Genomic DNA, 23,794 nt, shown 5'->3' with positions numbered 1-23,794 from the left:
CAGGAACAGACTATATCAGTACATCACATAGAGGAGAACAGGTACAGACTATATGTGATGTACTGATATAGTCTGTACCTGTTCTCCTCTGTGATGTACTGATATAGTCTGTTCCTGTTCTCCTCTATGTGATGTACTGATAGAGGAGAACAGGTACAGACTATATCAGTACATCACATAGAGGAGAACAGGAACAGACTATATCAGTACATCACAGAGGAGAACAGGTACAGACTATATCAGTACATCACATAGAGGATAACAGGAACAGACTATATCAGTACATCACAGAGGAGAACAGGAACAGACTATATCAGTACATCACAGAGAACAGGAACAGACTATATCAGTACATCACATAGAGGAGAACAGGTACAGACTATATCAGTACATCACATAGAGGATAACAGGAACAGACTATATCAGTACATCACAGAGGAGAACAGGAACAGACTATATCAGTACATCACAGAGGAGAACAGGAACAGACTATATCAGTACATCACATAGAGGAGAACAGGTACAGACTATATGTGATGTACTGATATAGTCTGTACCTGTTCTCCTCTATGTGATGTACTGATATAGTCTGTTCCTGTTCTCCTCTATGTGATGTACTGATATAGTCTGTTCCTGTTCTCCTCTATGTGATGTACTGATATAGTCTGTTCCTGTTCTCCTCTGTGATGTACTGATATAGTCTGTTCCTGTTCTCCTCTGTGATGTACTGATATAGTCTGTTCCTGTTCTCCTATGTGATGTACTGATATAGTCTGTTCCTGTTCTCCTCTGTGATGTACTGATATAGTCTGTACCTGTTCTCCTCTATGTGATGTACTGATATAGTCTGTTCCTGTTCTCCTCTATGTGATGTACTGATATAGTCTGTTCCTGTTCTCCTCTATGTGATGTACTGATATAGTCTGTTCCTGTTCTCCTCTGTGATGTACTGATATAGTCTGTTCCTGTTCTCCTCTGTGATGTACTGATATAGTCTGTTCCTGTTCTCCTATGTGATGTACTGATATAGTCTGTTCCTGTTCTCCTCTGTGATGTACTGATATAGTCTGTTCCTGTTCTCCTCTATGTGATGTACTGATATAGTCTGTTCCTGTTCTCCTCTGTGATGTACTGATATAGTCTGTTTCTGTTATCCTCTATGTGATGTACTGATATAGTCTGTACCTGTTCTCCTCTATGTGATGTACTGATAGTCTGTTCCTGTTCTCCTCTATGTGATGTACTGATATAGTCTGTTCCTGTTCTCCTCTATGTGATGTACTGATATAGTCTGTTCCTGTTCTCCTCTGTGATGTACTGATATAGTCTGTTCCTGTTCTCCTCTGTGATGTACTGATATAGTCTGTTCCTGTTCTCCTATGTGATGTACTGATATAGTCTGTTCCTGTTCTCCTCTGTGATGTACTGATATAGTCTGTTCCTGTTCTCCTCTATGTGATGTACTGATATAGTCTGTTCCTGTTCTCCTCTGTGATGTACTGATATAGTCTGTTCCTGTTCTCCTCTATGTGATGTACTGATATAGTCTGTTCCTGTTCTCCTCTGTGATGTACTGATATAGTCTGTTTCTGTGCTCCTCCATGTTCTGATGTCGGTCAGGCCTTCTCTGCAGCATTTCTTTGGGTCTCTACCTTATTTGTGAGGAGATGGTGTGATGTTGTTTCGGGGATTACTCTGCTCGCTCTGTTTTCTATTTGCGCAGTGATCGGCTTTAGATTTTCAGCACTGGATTAATAATTGGGATTTTTCCTTTGTAAACAGATTTTATTATTATCCGGCCTTATAGAAATAGTCAACACTTTATAATCCTCCCAGACCGGTGTTTGTGGTGTCTGACAGGTAATGGTAGAAAACTGGGACCACCGGTATCTCTGTGTATGGTGGCGGCACCGGTGCTATACCTGTGTACTTTGGTCACAGCGCTGGTTGTATCCCATGATGCCATTTTGGTCAGTTTGGGTGGTGTCGCGGTCACTTTGGATGGTGTCGCAGTTTCGGTCACTTTGGGTGGTGTCCCGGTTTCGGTCACTTTGGGTGGTGTTTCCCGGTTTCGGTCACTTTGGGTGGTGTTTCCCGGTTTCGGTCACTTTGGGTGGTGTTTCCCGGTTTCGGTCACTTTGGGTGGTGTTTCCCGGTTTCGGTCACTTTGGGTGGTGTTTCCCGATTTCGGTCACTTTGGGTGGTGTCGCGGTTTCGGTCACTTTGGGTGGTGTTTCCCGGTTTCGTGCTCTTCACCCTCGTGTCCCCGAGCAGCCGCTGTGCGTGGGGTTTGCTGGACGGCGTCCGGATTTTCCAGCCGATCGCTCGTGTACTCTGAGGAGCTGCTTTATGTGATCCCCCTCTTTGGATACCTAAAATTTCCAGCTTCTGCTGCCAAGCCTGTCATCGCCTCCCGGGGCCCTGGAAGACGTTTGGGTAACACTCCGAATTATTTGGTTTAGGAGGAAGAGGCGTCCTGTAGCACGGATACCCGAGACCTCTGCCAAACCTACCACCTAAACCCTTATTCACATTCAAGGATTGGGGGGGTTGTCCTGGGGCCGCACGGTCATATGTCCAGGACTACTGCAGTTGTTGTTCCATTCTGTTCACAGCTGATGAGTTTGTTACAGTGTATCGGTTTTCTTTTCTCCTGGACTTATAATGGAGTCCATTGTTTTTTCCTGATTTAATGCAGACACTCACGCTACACAGTGTGACCCATGTTGCAGTAAAAGTCCATTGTGTATCCCTGTAACAGTGTTTCCCAAGCAGTGTGCCTCCAGCTGTTGCAAAAACTACAACTCCCAGCATGCCCGGACAGCCAACAGCTGTCCGGGCATGCTGGGAGTTGTAGTTTTGCAACAGCTGGAGGCACACTGGTTGGAAAACAGTAGCCAAAGGTTGTCCAGGCATGCTGTGAGTTGTAGTTTTGCAACAGCTGGTGGCACCCTTATTTGGAATCAGTAGCCAGGCATTAACCGGGGATGCTGGGAGTTGTAGTTTTGCAACAGCTGGAGGCACACTAGTTGGGAAACAGTAGCCAAAGGTTGTCCGGGCATGCTGGGAGTTGTAGTTTTGAAACAGCTGGTGGCACACTGGTTAGGAAACAGTAGCCAAGCATTAACAGGGATTCTGGGAGTTGTAGTTTTGCAACAGCTGGAGGCACACTAATTTGGAAACACTGCTGTAGAGATAGCAATTGCACAACTATAACTCCCAGCATGCCTTAAAGGTATCACAGTGGGAATATGGCGGTGAATTCTGTGGAACGTTCCTCGTGCGATGTGTTATCAGGATATTGTTCCTGCTTTTGAGTTACCATTTTAGTCATGTGACAGGAAGTTGTCAGTATGTGGTTGCCGTGGTAATCCCAGAGCAAGCAGGTTTTCAGAAATCAATCGGTAAAGAAACAAATTGTATATTAAAGTGGTGTCGCGGGGATCCCTCCGAGCCGCCAATGATCCGTATCCCCAGGATCGGCCGCGCTCTCCAGTCCTCTGTGATCTCCGCCGTCTCCACAATCTAAAGGCAATTAAGATTCTGCTCCTGCAGATTCCCAGATAATTTAATTAACAGCCGCCTCGGAGCGCCCCCCGGGGACAGACCGGAGATTGCTCATTTTAATTTTAAGTAACAAAGATGCGGCAATAAGTAAACTTATGATAGATTAAAGCGGCGGCGGCCGGGGGAACCGGGACCATGGGGTCAGACGGGAGGACGCCGCCGCCTCGTGCTGGTGATGGATGTTACTGTACGGGCCCCTGAGAAATACAAGAAATAATCAACACTCGGTCCCCAAAGATTAAATCTGATCCATCTGTCTACAGTCGGCTTCATCATAATGTTATAGTAGAATTTATGTATGTTCAATGATGTCATACAGGGGGCGGGGCTGTGACCACATGTCATTATATTACTATATATTATATCAGTGATGTCATACAGGGGGCGGGGCTGTGACCACATGTCATTATATTACTATATATTATATCAGTGATGTCATACAGGGGGCGGGGCTGTGACCACATGTCATTATATTACTATATATTATATCAGTGATGTCATACAGGGGGCGGGGCTGTGATCACATGTCATTATATTACTATTATATTATATCAGTGATGTCATACAGGGGGCGGGGCTGTGATCACATGTCATATTACTATTATATTAGATCAGTGATTTCATACAGGGGGCGGGGCTGTGATCACATGTCATTATATTACTATTATATCAGTGATGTCATACAGGGGGCGGGGCTGTGAGCACGTCATATTACTATATTATATCAGTGATGTCATACAGGGGGCGGGGCTGTGACTACCTCTGTACATAATATAGGGCCTTGTTGTCGGCAGTGATAGATGAGTAGTTGTATAATATACGGTTTGAGGATATCTTAGACTAATTGTCATCCCCCCCTCCACCTGGTTAGGACAGGGTTAACCTGCCTCCTGCCACGTTCAGCCTGTGATCCGTCCCAGCAGGAGCCGATCCCACGTTTTTCCCGTCATGTTCATGCAGGCGCAGGATTTCAGCCTAGTTTGCAGGCAGCGGGGGGCGGCGGATGCAGAGGTGTAAAGCCTTCCCTGTGCGGGGGTCTCTGGGCTCCTTTGATTAGCGGCAGATGAAGGCCCCCAATCCCGCTCTTGCTGCTCCTTCTCTTCCTAATAAATGGATATTTAACAATGTCTGTGAGCGTATGAAGTGATAATAACTAAATCAATACCCCCCCGCCATTGATTTGTCCCAGCTCCCTGCAGCGTGACGCAGCCAGCGGCGCCTTAATTTTCCGGCTAACTAGCGCCCTGATCCGCAGTCCGGCTATTGATCGCCTTTTGTATCGGTCCGGCTGCAGACGTTATCGTTCTGTAATAATCCAATCGCCATAGATGTGTCTGCGTTACGTATCGGGCGCGTTTTTATATCTTTTCTAGGTTTTCGTTTGATGAATATTCGCCGCCTGCGGTCATGTTGCGCTCCTGTTTTAATGAGCGGCGTCCATTACGGTTCCCCTGATTATGTGAATAGATTCTGGTCTGATATTTTAACCAAAAAAAAAGTGAATAATTTATTTTCTCTCTCTTCCTTGTTTTTAGGATCACAGAACAATCCGCGGTGACGACGTTCGAAGCGTTAAAAGCGCGAATCCGGGAACTGGAAAGGCAGCTATCCCGAGGGGACCGCTACAAATGCCTCATCTGCATGGTGAGTCCTTCATTGGGGTAACACAGTGCACCCCCAACCAGCTTCTGCAGAACTACAACTCCCTTCATCCTCTGATTAAAGTGTTGCTTGTAGTTTGGCAACAGCTGGGGGGCCGCAGGTTGGGGAGCACTGCTACAGCTGCTTGTGATCGTATATTCAGGTTCGGCCACACGTGACAAATGTAACAGATTTTTTCCAAAGAAATTTCCTGCAGCGTAAAAATAGTAACAGCGTATGGAGTATCTTCTCGTCAGCCATTGGCTGTTCAGGCATGCTGGGAGTTGTAGTTTTGTAACAGCTGAAGGCACACTGGTTAAGAAACACCTGGCATGGCTAGACAGCAAAAGGACAGCTATAGCAAAACTACAACTCCCAGCATGCCTAGACAGCGTTTCCCACGCAGTGTGCCTCCTGCTGTTGCAAAACTACAACTCCCAGCCTGCCAGAAAAGCAAAAGGATAGTGTGTCTTAACCAGTAGGCATTTAGCTGTAGCAAAACTACAACTCCCATCATGCCCGGACAGCCGTTGGACAGCGTTTCCCAAGCAGTGTGCCTCCAGCTGTTGCAAAACTACAACTCCCAGCCTGCCAGGAAAGCTAAAGGAAAGTGTTTCTTAACCAGTAGGCATTTAGCTGTAGCAAAACTACAATTCCCAGCATGCCCGGACAGCCGTTGGCTGTCCGGGCATGCTGGGAGTTGTAGTTTTGCTACAGATGGAAGCAAATTGTTTGGGAAACGCTGTCCTTCAGCTGTCAGGGCATGCTGGGATTTGTAGTTTTGCAACAGCTGGAGGCACCCTGGTTGAGAAACACTGCTCTAAAATCTCGTAATTCTGAAATGGACCGTGGCTGCGCATTTATTGTAGATTCTCCCCGTCCGCAAAGAAAAAAATTCAGCAAAATCTGCAACTGCGGAATTTAAATTCTTGAAATATGGAGTAAATCTGAACCATAACAAACCGCCATTTGGCGCGGATTTGCCAGTGTGGAGTCTTGACATAGAATGTGCGGCCGTACCCTCCGAATGACAGACTGCCGCGCACCATGGAGGCTTTGCTCTGTGGCGCCCCCTCGCGTTCTTCTTGTGTGTCATACGTGGGGTGCAGCCATTTATTGCGGCCCCTAATGTGCGATGACTATTTGCTCAGGTCTAATTTTCTCCTCTCTCCTCTCCAGGATTCTTACACAATGCCCCTGACGTCCATCCAGTGTTGGCACGTACACTGCGAGGAATGCTGGCTGCGCACTCTGGTAAGGCGCCATTATTGTGGGGGGATGGGGGCGTCTTTATTTCTAGACCAGTTCTGGCCACTAATTACAGAACAGAAATCTCTTTAGTCTTTTTTTTATAAGTGCCGCGGCTCCCGGGGCAGAGTGTATGCTCACCGCCGGTCTCTTCACCGCCACATTCCGCCTCTCATCATTACGGCGGCATTTTCATGGGTTGCGTGCTGTTCGGCCTGGCTCACATGCTCCTAATTGCTGCCGGGGTTAATTCAGTCTCCGAGGACTTTTCCACTTTATGGAAGGAAGGTGTCTGTGCCGTCCCCTCCCCTGGCTGTGTCTGCTCACTGCTGCCCCCAGTGGTCATGTGGAATCAGATACGCAGCGCTCAGCAGTATCCTATAGTGTCACCTCTCTATCACTTTACATTTAGATTTATTAACTTATTTAACTTGTCAGAAGTTACTTGTAGATCAGTATAAAAGCGGCTTAGTATCTGGTGGTGTTAACGTCTGGTGGTGTTAGCGTCTGGTGGTGTTAGCGTCTGGTGGTGTTAGCGTCTGGTGGTGTTAGCGTCTGGTGGTGTTAGCGTCTGGTGGTGTTAGCGTCTGGTGGTGTTAGCGTCTGGTGGTGGTAGCGTCTGGCGGTGGTAGCGTCTGGCGGTGTTAGCGTCTGGCGGTGTTAGCGTCTGGCGGTGTTAGCGTCTGGCGGTGGTAGCGTCTGGCGGTGTTAGCGTCTGGCGGTGTTAGCGTCTGGTGGTGTTAGCGTCTGGTGGTGTTAGCGTCTGGTGGTGTTAGCGTCTGGTGGTGGTAGCGTCTGGTGGTGGTAGCGTCTGGTGGTGTTAGCGTCTGGTGGTGTTAGCGTCTGGTGGTGTTAGTATCTGTTATAGGTTTCAGAGGAAGGACTCCCCCCGCTGGTCATGCTAGGTAAGTGAAGCTTCAGAGCATGTGCAGCTCTACAAGCCTCAGTCATGGTGGGAGCAGAGCAGGGATTCCAGAGCTCTCCAGCTGTTGCACAACTACAACTCCCAGCATGCCCTGAAAGACACAACCTCTCCATATGTGTCACAACTACAACTCCCAGCATGCCCTGAAAGACACAACCTCTCCATATGTGTCACAACTACAACTCCCAGCATGCCCTGACAGACACAACCTCTCCATATGTGTCACAACTACAACTCCCAGCATGCCCTGACAGACACAACCTCTCCATATGTGTCACAACTCCAACTCCCAGCATGCCATGACACAGCTTCTCCATATGTGTCACAACTACAACTCCCAGCATGCCCTGACACACAGCTTCTCCATATGTGTCGCAACTACAACTCCCAGCATGCCCTGAAAGACACAACCTCTCCATATGTGTCACAACTACAACTCCCAGCATGCCCTGACAGACACAATCTCTCCAGCTGTTGCACAACTACAGCTCTAAGCCTTAGATTTGGAAACCCTGGGGTGGAGGTGGAGCCCTGGATTGTCAGCTCTGTTGCCCACGACCTGCTGCTCTTTAGAATGCGACTGGATCCCGTGTTGCTGTAATTGCAGCGGGCGGGGGTCGAGGGTCAGGGCCGCATCCAGTCAGGGACTTGGCACTTGTGTCTGAGAAGAACAATTAATGAGCGCCCCCCTCTTGTTCCAGCCAAACAAGCCCCCCCACACCCCCCCCCCCCCCCCACCCCCCACCCCTCGGACCGCAATTTATGAAACCAGTCGTCCCGGCCTGAAATAGCTTCTACTAATGTAGCCATTAAAACGTAGCCTGAAGACGGCCGTAAAAGCCTTGGAACGCCGCGCTGCTTTGTGTCCTGATCAAAGTGGATGTGTGTAATCTCGTTAAGTCTGCCCTTTACCCTCCCAGCGACTCCCCGACTCCCCGGACCCTCACAGGTCGCCCCTTTTTTTCCCCCATATAATGTCTACAGCTGTCTTCTCACGTGTGGCGGGTCTGCGGCGTCCCAGCTCCACGTATCCCGCCTCCTCCCGATTCACACATGAAAGTGAAAAGCTTGTATAATAAAAATCCTCGAAAAAACTGTAATTAATGCGCTGACTTAATGGCGTGCAGCAGGACGGGCCCGCGTGACCATTGTGCGCTCACATCCGCCATAACAAAGGCTTCTCCTTCTCCCCCGGTCTCTTTCCATCTCGCAATAAACAATTTAGGTTTTAATAGGAGGCGCGGAATCATTTGCAGAAGGAAAAAAGCATTTTTATATGGAAGCGGATGAAATAGCGAGTATCTCACACCGCAAATAAAAACGGTCTAGGAGGAGGACAGGTGCGGGCGGTTATGGATGCGTAATGGGTGTGGGTGGGGATCAGGGGCTCGGGGCCGGGAACAAGGTGGGGGTGATCACTAAACTGTAGGGTGGGGAACAAGGTGGGGGCGATCACTAAACTGTAGGGTGGGGAACAAGGTGGGGGCGATCACTAAACTGTAGGGTGGGGAACAAGATGGGGGCGATCACTAAACTGTAGGGTGGGGAACAAGGTGGGGGCGATCACTAAACTGTAGGGTGGGGAACAAGGTGGGGGCTATCACTATACTGTAGGGCCGAGAACAAGGTGGGGGCGATCACTAAACTGTAGGGCGGGGAACAAGGTGGGGGCGATCACTAAACTGTAGGGTGGGGAACAAGGTGGGGGCGATCACTAAACTGTAGGGTGGGGAACAAGGTGGGGGCGATCACTAAACTGTAGGGCAGGGAACAAGGTGGGGGCTATCACTATACTGTAGGGCCGAGAACAAGGTGGGGGCGATGACTAAACTGTAGGGCCGGGAACAAGATGGGGGCGATCACTAAACTGTAGGGCGGGGAACAAGATGGGGGCGATCACTTAACTGTAGGGCAGGGAACAAGGTGGGGGCGATCACTAAACTGTAGGGCCGGGAACAAGGTGGGGGCGATCACTAAACTGTAGGGCAGGGAACAAGGTGGGAGCGATCACTAAACTGTAGGGCAGGGAACAAGGTGGGGGCGATCACTAAACTGTAGGGCCGAGAACAAGGTGGGGGCGATTACTATACTGTAGGGCCGGCAACAAGATGGGGGCGATCACTAAAGTGTAGGGCCGGGAACAAGATGGGGGCGATCACTAAACTGTAGGGCCGGGAACAAGATGGGGGTGATCACTAAACTGTAGGGCCGAGAACAAGGTGGGGGCGATCACTATACTGTAGGGCAGGGAACAAGGTGGGGGCGATCACTAAACTGTAGGGCAGGGAACAAGGTGGGGGCGATCACTATACTGTAGGGCAGGGAACAAGGTGGGGGCGATCACTATACTGTAGGGTGGGGAACAAGATGGGGGCGATCACTAAACTGTAGGGCGGGGAACAAGATGGGGGCAATCACTAAACTGTAGGGCCGAGAACAAGGTGGGGGCGATCACTAAACTGTAGGGCCGGGAACAAGGTGGGGGCGATCACTAAACTGTAGGGCGGGGAACAAGATGGGGCGATCACTAAACTGTAGGGCCGGGAACAAGATGGGGGCGATCACTAAACTGTAGGGCCGAGAACAAGGTGGGGGCGATCACTATACTGTAGGGCAGGGAACAAGGTGGGGGCGATCACTAAACTGTAGGGCAGGGAACAAGGTGGGGGCGATCACTATACTGTAGGGCCGAGAACAAGGTGGGGGCGATCACTAAACTGTAGGGTGGGGAACAAGATGGGGGCGATCACTAAACTGTAGGGCGGGGAACAAGATGGGGGCAATCACTAAACTGTAGGGCCGAGAACAAGGTGGGGGCGATCACTAAACTGTAGGGCCGGGAACAAGGTGGGGGCGATCACTAAAGTGTAGGGCGGGGAACAAGATGGGGCGATCACTAAACTGTAGGGCCGGGAACAAGATGGGGGCGATCACTAAACTGTAGGGCCGGGAACAAGATGGGGGTGATCACTAAACTGTAGGGCCGGGAACAAGATGGGGGCGATGACTAAACTGTAGGGCCGAGAACAAGGTGGGGGCGATCACTAAACTGTAGGGTGGGGAACAAGGTGGGGGCGATCACTAAACTGTAGGGCAGGGAACAAGGTGGGGGCGATCACTAAACTGTAGGGCAGGGAACAAGGTGGGGGCGATCACTAAACTGTAGGGCCGAGAACAAGGTGGGGGCGATCACTATACTGTAGGGCAGGGAACAAGATGGGGGCGATCACTATACTGTAGGGTGGGGAACAAGATGGGGGCGATCACTAAACTGTAGGGCCGGGAACAAGATGGGGGTGATCACTAAACTGTAGGGCCGAGAACAAGGTGGGGGCGATCACTATACTGTAGGGTGGGGAACAAGATGGGGGTGATCACTAAACTGTAGGGCAGGGAACAAGATGGGGGTGATCACTAAACTGTAGGGCCGGGAACAAGATGGGGGCGATGACTAAACTGTAGGGCCGAGAACAAGGTGGGGGCGATCACTAAACTGTAGGGTGGGGAACAAGATGGGGGCGATCACTAAACTGTAGGGCAGGGAACAAGATGGGGGCGATCACTAAACTGTAGGGCCGAGAACAAGGTGGGGGCGATGACTAAACTCTAGGGCGGGGAACAAGGTGGGGGCGATCACTAAACTGTAGGGCCGGGAACAAGGTGGGGGCGATCACTAAACTGTAGGGTGGGGAACAAGGTGGGGGCGATCACTAAACTGTAGGGCCGGGAACAAGGTGGGGGCGATCACTAAACTGTAGGGTGGGGAACAAGGTGGGGGCGATCACTAAACTGTAGGGTGGGGAACAAGGTGGGGGTGATCACTAAACTCTAGGGCCGGGAACAAGGTGGGGGCGATAACTAAACTCTAGGGCCGGGAACAAGGTGGGGGCGATCACTAAACTGTATGGCCGGGAACAAGGTGGGGGCGATCACTAAACTGTAGGGCGGGGAACAAGGTGGGGGCGATCACTATACTGTAGGGCCGGGAACAAGGTGGGGGCGATCACTAAACTGTAGGGCCGGGAACAAGGTGGGGGCGATCACTAAACTGTAGGGCCGGGAACAAGGTGGGGGCGATCACTAAACTGTAGGGCCGAGAACAAGGTGGGGGCGATCACTATACTGTAGGGCAGGGAACAAGGTGGGGGCGATCACTAAACTGTAGGGCGGGGAACAAGGTGGGGGCGATCACTAAACTGTAGGGTGGGGAACAAGATGGGGGCGATCACTAAACTGTAGGGTGGGGAACAAGGTGGGGGCGATGACTAAACTCTAGGGCCGGGAACAAGGTGGGGACGATCACTAAACTGTAGGGCAGGGAACAAGGTGGGGGCGATCACTATACTGTAGGGCGGGGAACAAGGTGGGGGCGATCACTAAACTGTAGGGCGGGGAACAAGGTGGGGACGATCACTAAACTGTAGGGCGGGGAACAAGGTGGGGGCGATCACTATACTGTAGGGCCGGGAACAAGGTGGGGGCGATCTCTATACTGTAGGGCCGGGAACAAGGTGGGGGCGATCACTAAACTGTAGGGCCGGGAACAAGGTGGGGGCGATCACTAAACTGTAGGGCCGAGAACAAGGTGGGGGCGATCACTATACTGTAGGGCAGGGAACAAGGTGGGGGCGATCACTAAACTGTAGGGTGGGGAACAAGATGGGGGCGATCACTAAACTGTAGGGCGGGGAACAAGGTGGGGGCGATCACTATACTGTAGGGTGGGGGCGATATGATAAACTCTGGGAACGCTGTGTGGTTGGTGTTCGAGCTGCGATAAGAAAACAGCGACTGCTAAACAAGGTGACAGAAGAAATGTTTACAGGTGATTGGAGAAATCACACAAGGGTCCCTGAACCCCACTTAGGGTCACCTGATCCCCCACCCCCACTTAGGGTCACCTGATCCCCCACCCCCACTTAGGGTCACCTGATCCCCCACCCCCACTTAGGGTCACATGTCCCCATTGGTCAGGATGTGTTGCCTTTTGTGGGATTGAAAGATTTCTGAACGATGGCGGGATTGGTGCTTATATTCAGTGGGTTTATGTTTGGATGGATTGTATGCTATGTCCGGCCATTATGGTTGTGATTCTGTAACTCCATGTGGCGGCCATCTTGGCGCGGTTTCTTTGTGCGGGTCTCCTGATGTTGTGTCTCTTGCAGGGAGCGAAGAAGCTGTGCCCGCAGTGTAACACCATCACATCCCCCGGGGACCTCAGACGCGTCTACTTGTGAAACGCACCGCCGCTGCTCCTGCCTCGCTCCAGACTCGTCCTGGTCGCCCTCGCGCCTCCATTTTCCGGAGTCGGAGGCCTTGCCCGGGTCTGCAATGTGACCGAGGAAGATTTGGAAGCTGAAAGACGTTTTTATCCGTAAAGGAGCAAATAAAACTTTAACAAAAAACGAAAGAAAATAAAGAGACTTTTTCGTGGAGTTTTTGTGGCTTCCAGATCTTCGCTTTGTTCCTTCCAGTCAGCACTAAGGGGGGAGACGCCCGATCCGGCCCCCGCTGCACTCGTTTTCTCTTCTCCCTGTACCTGCTGCTGATTTTTATTATTTCTCTAGGAAATTACCCAAAAGGCCGAGGACTTGACGGCCCAACGACCCCCATGACATTCTGTTTATTTCATTTACCCCCCCTGGACAATGCCAAAGTCCCGCCCCCGGCGCAGATCTGTACAGACGACCCCACCGTGGTTTTACTTTTGAAGGACGCCTTCCCTGTTTCTCCTCCTTATCGTGCCGTTTTGTGATTTATATAATATTTTTATTTTGTTTTTTTGTGAAAAGCAGGGAAAAGCAGAAAACTGACAGAAATGCGAAGCACATGTAATATAACTTATATGTTTACAATGTCGAGTATAAACTGAAGAGACTCCAAATGTTACCTAATATCTTCCTTTTATCAGCTGGGGGGGGGGGGGGGGGAGGTTGTTTCATAATGTTCTTACCAGAAATGGGTTAAAAAAAAAAAAATTGTAAATGTTATTTATTTTTGGGATTTTTATTTTTGATTATTATTTTTTTTTCCAACCATTTTTGGTTTGGGAATCTCTTTGCCCAGCAGATGGCGCTCCTGTGTGCAGGGTTATGGGTGCAGTAGATAGTGGCCCTCGCCGCCTTCTTGGCACTGGGTTAACCCCTCCCATGCCGGCGGCAGATAACACACAGCTGTGCGATGCCGTAACGCTCGGTGTCGGGGATGGCCGGAGGCTCGGGCTCTGGAAGTGTCGTTTCGCTCTTGTGCCAGGAATGGACTTTAATATTTTCCTTCTGCTTCCTGTTACGGAAAAGGAGAGGAAAATTATCCGTTCTTAGCGCCAATTAACTGTAAGGGAGACGGCGTATGATGTGTCCCGGGGCTGCGCCATTATTCTGTATATTTTTAGTGCGTATACAGCACAGGAAGTGGATGCCTAATCCAGTGTTTCCTAACCAGGGTGCTTCCAGCTGTTGCAAAACTACAACTCCCAGCATGCTGGGAATTGTAGATTTGCAACAGCTGGAGGCACCCTGGTTAGGAAACACTGGCTGAAGGATGTCCAGACATGCTGGGAGTTGTAGACTTGCAACAGCTGGAGGCACCCTGGTTAGGAAACACTGGCTGAAGGATGTCCAGACATGCTGGGAGTTGTAGACTTGCAACAGCTGGAGGCACACTGGTTAGGAAACACTGGCTGAAGGATGTCCGGACATGCTGGGAGTTGCAGATTTGCAACAGCTGGAGGCACACTGGTTGGGTAACTGTGATCAATGGCTGTCCGGGCATGCTGGGAATTGTAGATTTGCAAAAGCTGGAGGCATCCTGGTTCGGAAACACTGGCTGAAGGATGTCCGGACATGCTGGGAGTTGTAGACTTGCAACAGCTGGAGGCACACTGGTGGGTAACTGATCAAAGGCTGTCCAGATATGCTGGGAGTTGTAGTTTGACAACAGCTGGAGGCACACTGGTTGGGAAACACTGGCCAAAGGCATGCTGGGAATTGTAGATTTGCAACAGCTGGAGGCACACTGGTTGGGTAACGGTGATCAAAGGTTGTCTGGGCATGCTGGGAGTTGTAGTTTGGCAACAGCTGGAGGCACACTGGTTGGAAAACACTAGCCAAAGACTGTGCAGACATGCTGGGAGTTGTAGTTTGCAGGAGGCACCTATAGACCATACTACAGGGAAATCAAACTTTTGCAGGCAGGTTCCCCCCACAGATTGTAGCTGATCCCTGGGGGTCCCCTTTATGATCTGCTGGAGAGGTGACCCTTCTAACAAGTAGGGGTTGTGCACGGCGGAGGACCCCTTTACAGGCGAGACTTGCTTTTGGCATTTGATGTGAAAATATGGCGTAACCCGTGTTCCACCAAAACGTCTCTAGTCCTGTAAAGGCCATCATGGGACCTCCCAGTGTGTTTAATGCAATAATCTTTTCTGTGTAGCGGCCACATATGCCGTCACGCTGTGCAGCCTTCTCTGCTTCTTTTTGTGTGTGGTTCCTCCTGTTACTGCGGAGCCTCTTATCCGGGGGCCTGGTCGCCCAGCTGAGCTCCAAGCAGCTTGTGGGTGCAGTCAGCCGTGTCCGCACATTTACATTGACCCCTGTAGTACTGGCGGGTGGAGGGAGGGGGAGGGGGAAGGATCATCTGCAATGCAAAGCGCTTGTTCACAGCTGCCGGCGGGCACTGGCGCGGGAACGGTTAACAATATGAAATTGATTCTATTAGATATGTATTGGAGACGGCAGGAAATGAATTAGGACGTTAACACGCTGACCCGCAGTTTGGCAGTCTGACACGAGTTAGTGACCCGGATCCTTGGCAGCTGTCATACGGGGCGAGGGAGGGGGAGCGAGCTCTGCGTCCGCCAGCAATGGAAAGCTGCATATATACAACACCGCGCCAGCAGATCTGACTAATACTGTTATACCTGCAGCCATCTCTGGGGACAGCAGGCTATTGCTCCCTGTTATCAGCCAGTGTGTGATCCCCAGTCAGCCACTGCTATCTACAAGTAAGATTAATAGCGCCCTCTGCAGCAGTAGTGGTGTTGTGGCTGTAGTACAATGTTCTTTAAGCTTTTGCAAAACTACAACTCCCAGCATACCCAGACAGCCTTCAGGTGGATGAGAGTTGTAATTTTGCAACAGATGGGGAACACAAGGTCAGTGTTAACCAACCAGTGTGCCTCCAGCTGTTGCAAAACTACAACTACCACCATGCCTGGACAGCATTCAGCTGGATGAGAGTTGTAGTTTTGCAACAGATGAACAACAGGCTACACCCTAGGTCAGTGTTTCCCGACCTGAGTGCCTCCAGCTGTTGCAGAACTACAACTCCCAGCATGCCCGGACAGCCAACGGCTGTCCGGGCATGCTGGGAGTTGTAGTTTTGCAACAGCTGAAGGCACTCTGGTTAGAAAAGAGTTCTCGTCCATGCTATGTGACCCCTAAGGTGTGCAAACTTGCACTGTCCTCAGCAAAAGGATGTCAGGGCATGATGGGACTTGTAGTTCTCCAACAATTAGCGAGCCCCAGGTTTTCGGTAATACTGCTGTAGTATGTTTGTGGGACGCATGCTAGTATAATGTTGCGCTGTAAGGCTATGTTCACACATGGCGATTCCGTACAAATTCCCTTAAGCAAAGGGAAATTGCGGAATTCCGTCAAAATTCGAAATAAACAGAATTATGCCGAAATTCATCAAAATTCCACCCGCAATTCCCCAAAATTATAAAGACTGGGCTTTCGCACCGGAATCCCATTAAACCTAATGTGCGTTAAATTCGGGCTGAATTTCGCCATTGTGAACATGGCCTAAGACCGATAGGAGATGGCTATTGTGCAGCGCCGGAGGTGTCGCGTTGAGCACCTGCACTCTGGCATCGGATCTGCACCGCAGCTGATCACTAGAGGATCGCCAACACTTCCCAGAATGCAGAGCGTGAACAAGCAGAGAGATGTCGAGAGTTTAGTGCAGATCTGTTGTATAATAGAACAGGTAAAGATGTTGTGGACTACATCGCCCATGATGCTCTTACAACCAAAATACTGCCAAAGCATCATGGGAGATGTAGTCCAAAACAACTGTAGTGCCAAAAGTTGCCTATGCCTGATATATGGCAGGATCTGATGTAAGGGGTTGCGGTATATTCTGCGCAGGCGCGATCCCTCCCCATAAGCCTAATCTATGTCAGGATTGTTGGTGCTTTAGTTGTGTGGGAACCAGCGGAGCTTGGCGTTACCAGCGGGCGCCATATTGTCTGAATAATCTGGGAGCGGTACCGTCACTTCTGAGCTCGAGTCCTCTACAGCAGAGGGGACGGGTTATCACCTCTGAAAAACATGAAAATAACCCCTGCGAAGCCGCCACCCTGCACGGCGGTCAGGTGATCTCAAAAGACAATAATAATAGTTTGCCTGGACCATGAAGGGTTAAACTTCTTCCAGCATTACCCAATATGGCCGCTGAGGATCTTGTGGAATTTTCTAATATTTATTCTCTACCTTTTTTTTTTTTTTTTATGGTCGGGGAGTTTGTGGAAATTTGTTGTTTTTTGTTTGAAATAACAAAGAAAGAAAAACTTGAGGCTTCGATTCTCCAGAGAAGCTGAAAATTTAAAAAAATTTAAAATAAAAAAAGTTTCCCAAAGAGGCGGCGGAGGCCCCTGCAGTCGTGTTCATGATGTGTGTCCGTGTATATTCTACCCCGCAGCTTCTTGTCATCACCATTTGTAAACTACATTTGACATTAAAGAAGTATAAATCTTTGTGTGCGTCCTTGTTACTGCGCAAAGTGACAATCGCTGCAGGCCACGCCCCCTACCTGGAGATAAGCCCCTCCTCCAGCCCCTCCCATATGGTACAGCATAAATCCTGGATCATGTGTAACATCCTCCTCACCAGGCAGCCAGGACTGGAAACACAATACAAGGCACCAAGACGGCATAACAGGATGAGCCCCGAAACAGTATTCAGGGACCGGAGCAAGGAGAGCAGAGTAGTCGGGCATTAGACCAGGGAGAACTGAGTAGTCGAGCACTGGAGCAGGGAGAACTGAGTAGTCGAGCACTGGAGCAGGGAGAACTGAGTAGTCGGGCACTGGAGCAGGGAGAACTGAGTAGTCGAGCACTGGAGCAGGGAGAACTGAGTAGTCGAGCACTGGAGCAGGGAGAACTGAGTAGTCGGGCACTGGAGCAGGGAGAACTGAGTAGTCGGGCACTGGAGCAGGGAGAACTGAGTAGTTGGGTGCTGGAGTAGGGAGAATTAAGCAGTTGGACGCTGGAGCAGGGAGAACTGAGTAGTTGGGTGCTGGAGTAGGGAGAATTAAGCAGTTGGACGCTGGAGCACGGAGATCATCATAGCCGGGCACTGGAGCAGGGAGAACTGAGTAGTCGGGCACTGGAGCAGGGAGAACTGAGTAGTCGGGCACTGGAGCAGGGAGAACTGAGTAGTCAGGGACCAGAGAAGAAAAAACTTAGTAGTCAGGCACTGAAGCAGGAAGAGCAGAGTAGTCGGGCACTGGAAGCATCTGATCTTACTAAGCAACAAATTAAACATATCTAGACTGCTACAGCGTATACACCCATCCATGTAAAAACATAACAATCGGGATGCAAAAATGAATTAGTGATCAATGCCAAGCAGCTGCTGCAAAAATGGAAAATAGTAGTCTCTACTGTAAGAGCGGTCACACTATGGAGTCTATACTGTAAGAGGGGTCACACTATGGAGTCTCTACTGTAAGAGCTGTCACACTATGGAGTCTATACTGTAAGAGAGGTCACACTATGGAGTCTATACTGTAAGAGAGGTCACACTATGGAGTCTATACTGTAAGAGAGGTCACACTATGGAGTCTATACTGTAAGAGAGGTCACACTATGGAGTCTATACTGTAAGAGAGGTCACACTATGGAGTCTATACTGTAAGAGAGGTCACACTATGGAGTCTATACTGTAAGAGAGGTCACACTATGAAGTCTATACTGTAAAAGAGGTCACACTATGGAGTCTATACTGTAAGAGAGTTCACACTATGGAGTCTATACTGTAAGAGAGGTCACACTATGGAGTCTATACTGTAAGAGAGGTCACACTATGGAGTCTATACTGTAAGAGAGGTCACACTATGGAGTCTATACTGTAAGAGCTGTCACACTATGGAGTCTATACTGTAAGAGAGGTCACACTATGGAGTCTATACCGTAAGAGAGGTCACACTATGGAGTCTATACTGTAAGAGCGGTCACACTATGGAGTCTATACTGTAAGAGACGTCACACTATGGAGTCTCTACTGTAAGAGCGGTCACACTATGGAGTCTATACTGTAAGAGGGGTCACACTATGGAGTCTCTACTGTAAGAGCTGTCACACTATGGAGTCTATACTGTAAGAGAGGTCACACTATGGAGTCTATACTGTAAGAGAGGTCACACTATGGAGTCTATACTGTAAGAGAGGTCACACTATGGAGTCTATACTGTAAGAGAGGTCACACTATGGAGTCTATACTGTAAGAGAGGTCACACTATGGAGTCTATACTGTAAGAGAGGTCACACTATGGAGTCTATACTGTAAGAGAGGTCACACTATGAAGTCTATACTGTAAAAGAGGTCACACTATGGAGTCTATACTGTAAGAGAGTTCACACTATGGAGTCTATACTGTAAGAGAGGTCACACTATGGAGTCTATACTGTAAGAGAGGTCACACTATGGAGTCTATACTGTAAGAGAGGTCACACTATGGAGTCTATACTGTAAGAGCTGTCACACTATGGAGTCTATACTGTAAGAGAGGTCACACTATGGAGTCTATACTGTAAGAGAGGTCACACTATGGGGTCTATGCTGTAAGAGAGGTCACACTATGGGGTCTATGCTGTAAGAGAGGTCACACTATGGAGTCTATACTGTAAGAGAGGTGTCACACTATGGAGTCTATACTGTAAGAGAGGTCACACTATGGAGTCTATACTGTAAGAGAGGTCACACTATGGAGTCTATACTGTAAGAGAGGTCACACTATGGAGTCTATACTGTAAGAGAGGTCACACTATGGAGTCTATACTGTAAGAGCTGTCACACTATGGAGTCTATACTGTAAGAGAGGTCACACTATGGAGTCTATACTGTAAGAGAGGTCACACTATGGTGTATATACTGTAAGAGAGGTCACACTATGGAGTCTATACTGTAAGAGAGGTCACACTATGGAGTCTATACTGTAAGAGAGGTCACACTATGGAGTCTATACTGTAAGAGAGGTCACACTATGGAGTCTATACTGTAAGAGAGGTCACACTATGGTGTATATACTGTAAGAGAGGTCACACTATGGAGTCTATACTGTAAGAGAGGTGTCACACTATGGAGTCTATACTGTAAGAGAGGTCACACTATGGAGTCTATACTGTAAGAGAGGTCACACTATGGTGTATATACTGTAAGAGAGATCACACTATGGAGTCTATACTGTAAGAGAGGTCACACTATGGAGTCTATACTGTAAGAGAGGTCACACTATGGAGTCTATACTGTAAGAGATCACACTATGGAGTCTATACTGTAAGAGAGGTCACACTATGGAGTCTATACTGTAAGAGCGGTCACACTATGGAGTCTATACTGTAAGAGAGGTCACACTATGGAGTCTATCCTGTAAGAGAGGTCACACTATGGAGTCTATACTGTAAGAGAGGTCACACTATGGAGTCTATACTGTAAGAGAGGTCACACTATGGAGTCTATACTGTAAGAGCGGTCACACTAAGGAGTCTATACTGTAAGAGAGGTCACACTATGGAGTCTCTACTGTAAGAGAGGTCACACTATGGAGTCTATACTGTAAGAGAGGTCACACTATGGAGTCTATACTGTAAGAGAGGTCACACTATGGAGTCTATACTGTAAGAGAGGTCACACTATGGAGTCTATACTGTAAGAGAGGTCACACTATGGAGTCTATACTGTAAGAGAGGTCACACTATGGAGTCTATACTGTAAGAGAGGTCACACTATGGAGTCTATACTGTAAGAGAGGTCACACTATGGAGTCTATACTGTAAGAGAGGTCACACTATGGAATATATACGGTAAGAGAGGTCACACTATGGAGTCTATACTGTAAGAGCGGTCACACTATGGAGTCTATACTGTAAGAGAGGTCACACTATGGAGTCTATACTGTAAGAGCGGTCACACTATGGAGTCTATACTGTAAGAGAGGTCACACTATGGAGTCTATACTGTAAGAGAGATCACACTATGGAGTCTATACTGTAAGAGCGGTCACACAATGGAGTCTATACGGTAAGAGGGGTCACACTATGGAGTCTATACTGTAAGAGAGGTCACAATATGGAGTCTATACTGTAAGAGAGGTCACACTATGGAGTCTATACTGTAAGAGAGGTCACACTATGGAGTCTATACTGTAAGAGCGGTAACACTATGGAGTCTATACTGTAAGAGCGGTCACACTATGGAGTCTATACTGTAAGAGAGGTCACACTATGGAGTCTATACTGTAAGAGCGGTCACACTATGGAGTCTATACTGTAAGAGCGGTCACACTATGGAGTCTGTACTGTAAGAGCGGTCACACTATGGAGTCTATACTGTAAGAGCGGTCACACTATGGAGTCTATACTGTAAGAGAGGTCACACTATGGAGTCTATACTGTAAGAGAGGTCACACTATGGAGTCTATACCGTAAGAGAGGTCACACTATGGAGTCTATACTGTAAGAGCGGTCACACTATGGAGTCTATACTGTAAGAGCGGTCACACTATAGAGTCTGTACTGTAAGAGCGGTCACACTATGGAGTCTATACTGTAAGAGCGGTCACACTATGGAGTCTATACTGTAAGAGAGGTCACACTATGGAGTCTATACTGTAAGAGAGGTCACACTATGGAGTCTATACTGTAAGAGAGATCACACTATGGAGTCTATACTGTAAGAGCGGTCACACTATGGAGTCTATACTTTAAGAGCGGTCACACTATGGAGTCTATACTGTAAGAGAGGTCACACTATGGAGTCTATACTGTAAGAGAGGTCACACTATGGAGTCTATACTGTAAGAGAGGTCACACTATGGAGTCTATACTGTAAGAGCGGTCACACTATGGAGTCTATACCGTAAGAGAGGTCACACTATGGAGTCTATACCGTAAGAGAGGTCACACTATGGAGTCTATACCGTAAGAGAGGTCACACTATGGAGTCTATACTGTAAGAGCGGTCACACTATGGAGTCTATACTGTAAGAGAGGTCACACTATGGAGTCTATACTGTAAGAGCGGTCACACTATGGAGTCTATACTGTAAGAGAGGTCACACTATGGAGTCTATACCGTAAGAGCGGTCACACTATGGAGTCTATACTGTAAGAGAGATCACACTATGGAGTCTATACCGTAAGAGAGATCACACTATGGAGTCTATACCGTAAGAGAGGTCACACTATGGAGTCTATACTGTAAGAGCGGTCACACTATGGAGTCTATACTGTAAGAGAGGTCACACTATGGAGTCTATACTGTAAGAGCGGTCACACTATGGAGTCTATACGGTAAGAGGGGTCACACTATGGAGTCTATACTGTAAGAGAGGTCACACTATGGAGTCTATACTGTAAGAGAGGTCACACTATGGAGTCTATACTGTAAGAGAGGTCACACTATGGAGTCTATACTGTAAGAGCGGTAACACTATGGAGTCTATACTGTAAGAGCGGTCACACTATGGAGTCTATACTGTAAGAGAGGTCACACTATGGAGTCTATACTGTAAGAGCGGTCACACTATGGAGTCTATACTGTAAGAGCGGTCACACTATGGAGTCTATACTGTAAGAGAGGTCACACTATGGAGTCTATACTGTAAGAGAGGTCACACTATGGAGTCTATACTGTAAGAGAGGTCACACTATGGAGTCTATACTGTAAGAGAGGTCACACTATGGAGTCTATACTGTAAGAGCGGTCACACTATGGAGTCTATACTGTAAGAGCGGTCACACTATGGAGTCTATACTGTAAGAGAGGTCACACTATGGAGTCTATACTGTAAGAGCGGTCACACTATGGAGTCTATACTGTAAGAGAGGTCACACTATGGAGTCTATACCGTAAGAGAGGTCACACTATGGAGTCTATACCGTAAGAGAGGTCACACTATGGAGTCTATACCGTAAGAGAGATCACACTATGGAGTCTATACCGTAAGAGAGGTCACACTATGGAGTCTATACTGTAAGAGAGGTCACACTATGGAGTCTATACTGTAAGAGAGGTCACACTATGGAGTCTATACTGTAAGAGAGGTCACACTATGGAGTCTATACTGTAAGAGAGGTCACACTATGGAGTCTATACTGTAAGAGAGGTCACACTATGGAGTCTATACTGTAAGAGAGGTCACACTATGGAGTCTATACTGTAAGAGAGGTCACACTATGGAGTCTATACTGTAAGAGAGGTCACACTATGGAGTCTATACTGTAAGAGAGGTCACACTATGGAGTCTATACTGTAAGAGAGGTCACACTATGGAGTCTATACTGTAAGAGAGGTCACACTATGGAGTCTATACTGTAAGAGAGGTCACACTATGGAGTCTATACTGTAAGAGAGGTCACACTATGGGGTCTATACTGTAAGAGAGGTCACACTATGGAGTCTATACTGTAAGAGAGGTCACACTATGGAGTCTATACTGTAAGAGAGGTCACACTATGGAGTCTATACTGTAAGAGAGGTCACACTATGGAGTCTATACTGTAAGAGAGGTCACACTATGGAGTCTATACTGTAAGAGAGGTCACACTATGGAGTCTATACTGTAAGAGAGGTCACACTATGGAATCTATACGGTAAGAGAGGTCACACTATGGAGTCTATACTGTTAGAGCGGTCACACTATGGAGTCTATACTGTAAGAGAGATCACACTATGAAGTCTATACTGTAAGAGAGGTCACACTATGGAGTCTATACTGTAAGAGAGGTCACACAATGGAGTCTATACGGTAAGAGAGGTCACACTATGGAGTCTATACTGTAAGAGAGATCACACTATGGAGTCTATACTGTAAGAGCAGTCACACTATGGAGTCTATACTGTAAGAGAGATCACACTATGGAGTCTATACCGTAAGAGCAGTCACACAATGGAGTCTATACGGTAAGAGGGATCACACTATGGAGTCTATACTGTAAGAGAGATCACACTATGGAGTCTATACCGTAAGAGCAGTCACACTATGGAGTCTATACTGTAAGAGAGGTCACACTATGGAGTCTATACTGTACGAGAGGTCACACTATGGAGTCTATACTGTAAGAGAGGTCACACTATGGAGTCTATACGGTAAGAGGGGTCACACTATGGAGTCTATACTGTAAGAGAG

The 23,794-nt window shown here is 48.3% G+C and overlaps 1 protein-coding gene across 5 annotated transcripts in view; it reads left to right on the top strand.

Annotated features, from left to right (window-relative positions):
- RNF220 (ring finger protein 220) overlaps nt 1-17,138 on the top strand; it is a 255,224-nt gene extending 238,086 nt beyond the window's left edge. For all 5 annotated transcript variants that reach the window (XM_056533144.1, XM_056533141.1, XM_056533145.1 and 2 more), the window contains exons 13-15: nt 5,103-5,211; nt 6,388-6,462; nt 12,547-17,138. In XM_056533144.1, coding sequence (XP_056389119.1) covers nt 5,103-5,211; nt 6,388-6,462; nt 12,547-12,618 — 256 coding nt within the window. In that variant the 3' untranslated portion in view covers nt 12,619-17,138. The remainder of the gene's footprint in view (nt 1-5,102; nt 5,212-6,387; nt 6,463-12,546) is intronic.
- Nucleotides 17,139-23,794: the final 6,656 nt, after the last annotated feature.

The sequence above is a fragment of the Hyla sarda genome, chromosome 7 (genome assembly GCF_029499605.1).
Source record: "Hyla sarda isolate aHylSar1 chromosome 7, aHylSar1.hap1, whole genome shotgun sequence".
Classification (NCBI taxonomy): Eukaryota; Metazoa; Chordata; class Amphibia; order Anura; family Hylidae; genus Hyla; species Hyla sarda.
The sequence above is the reverse complement of the archived record's forward strand: the minus strand, read 5'-3'. Positions and strand labels throughout refer to the sequence as shown.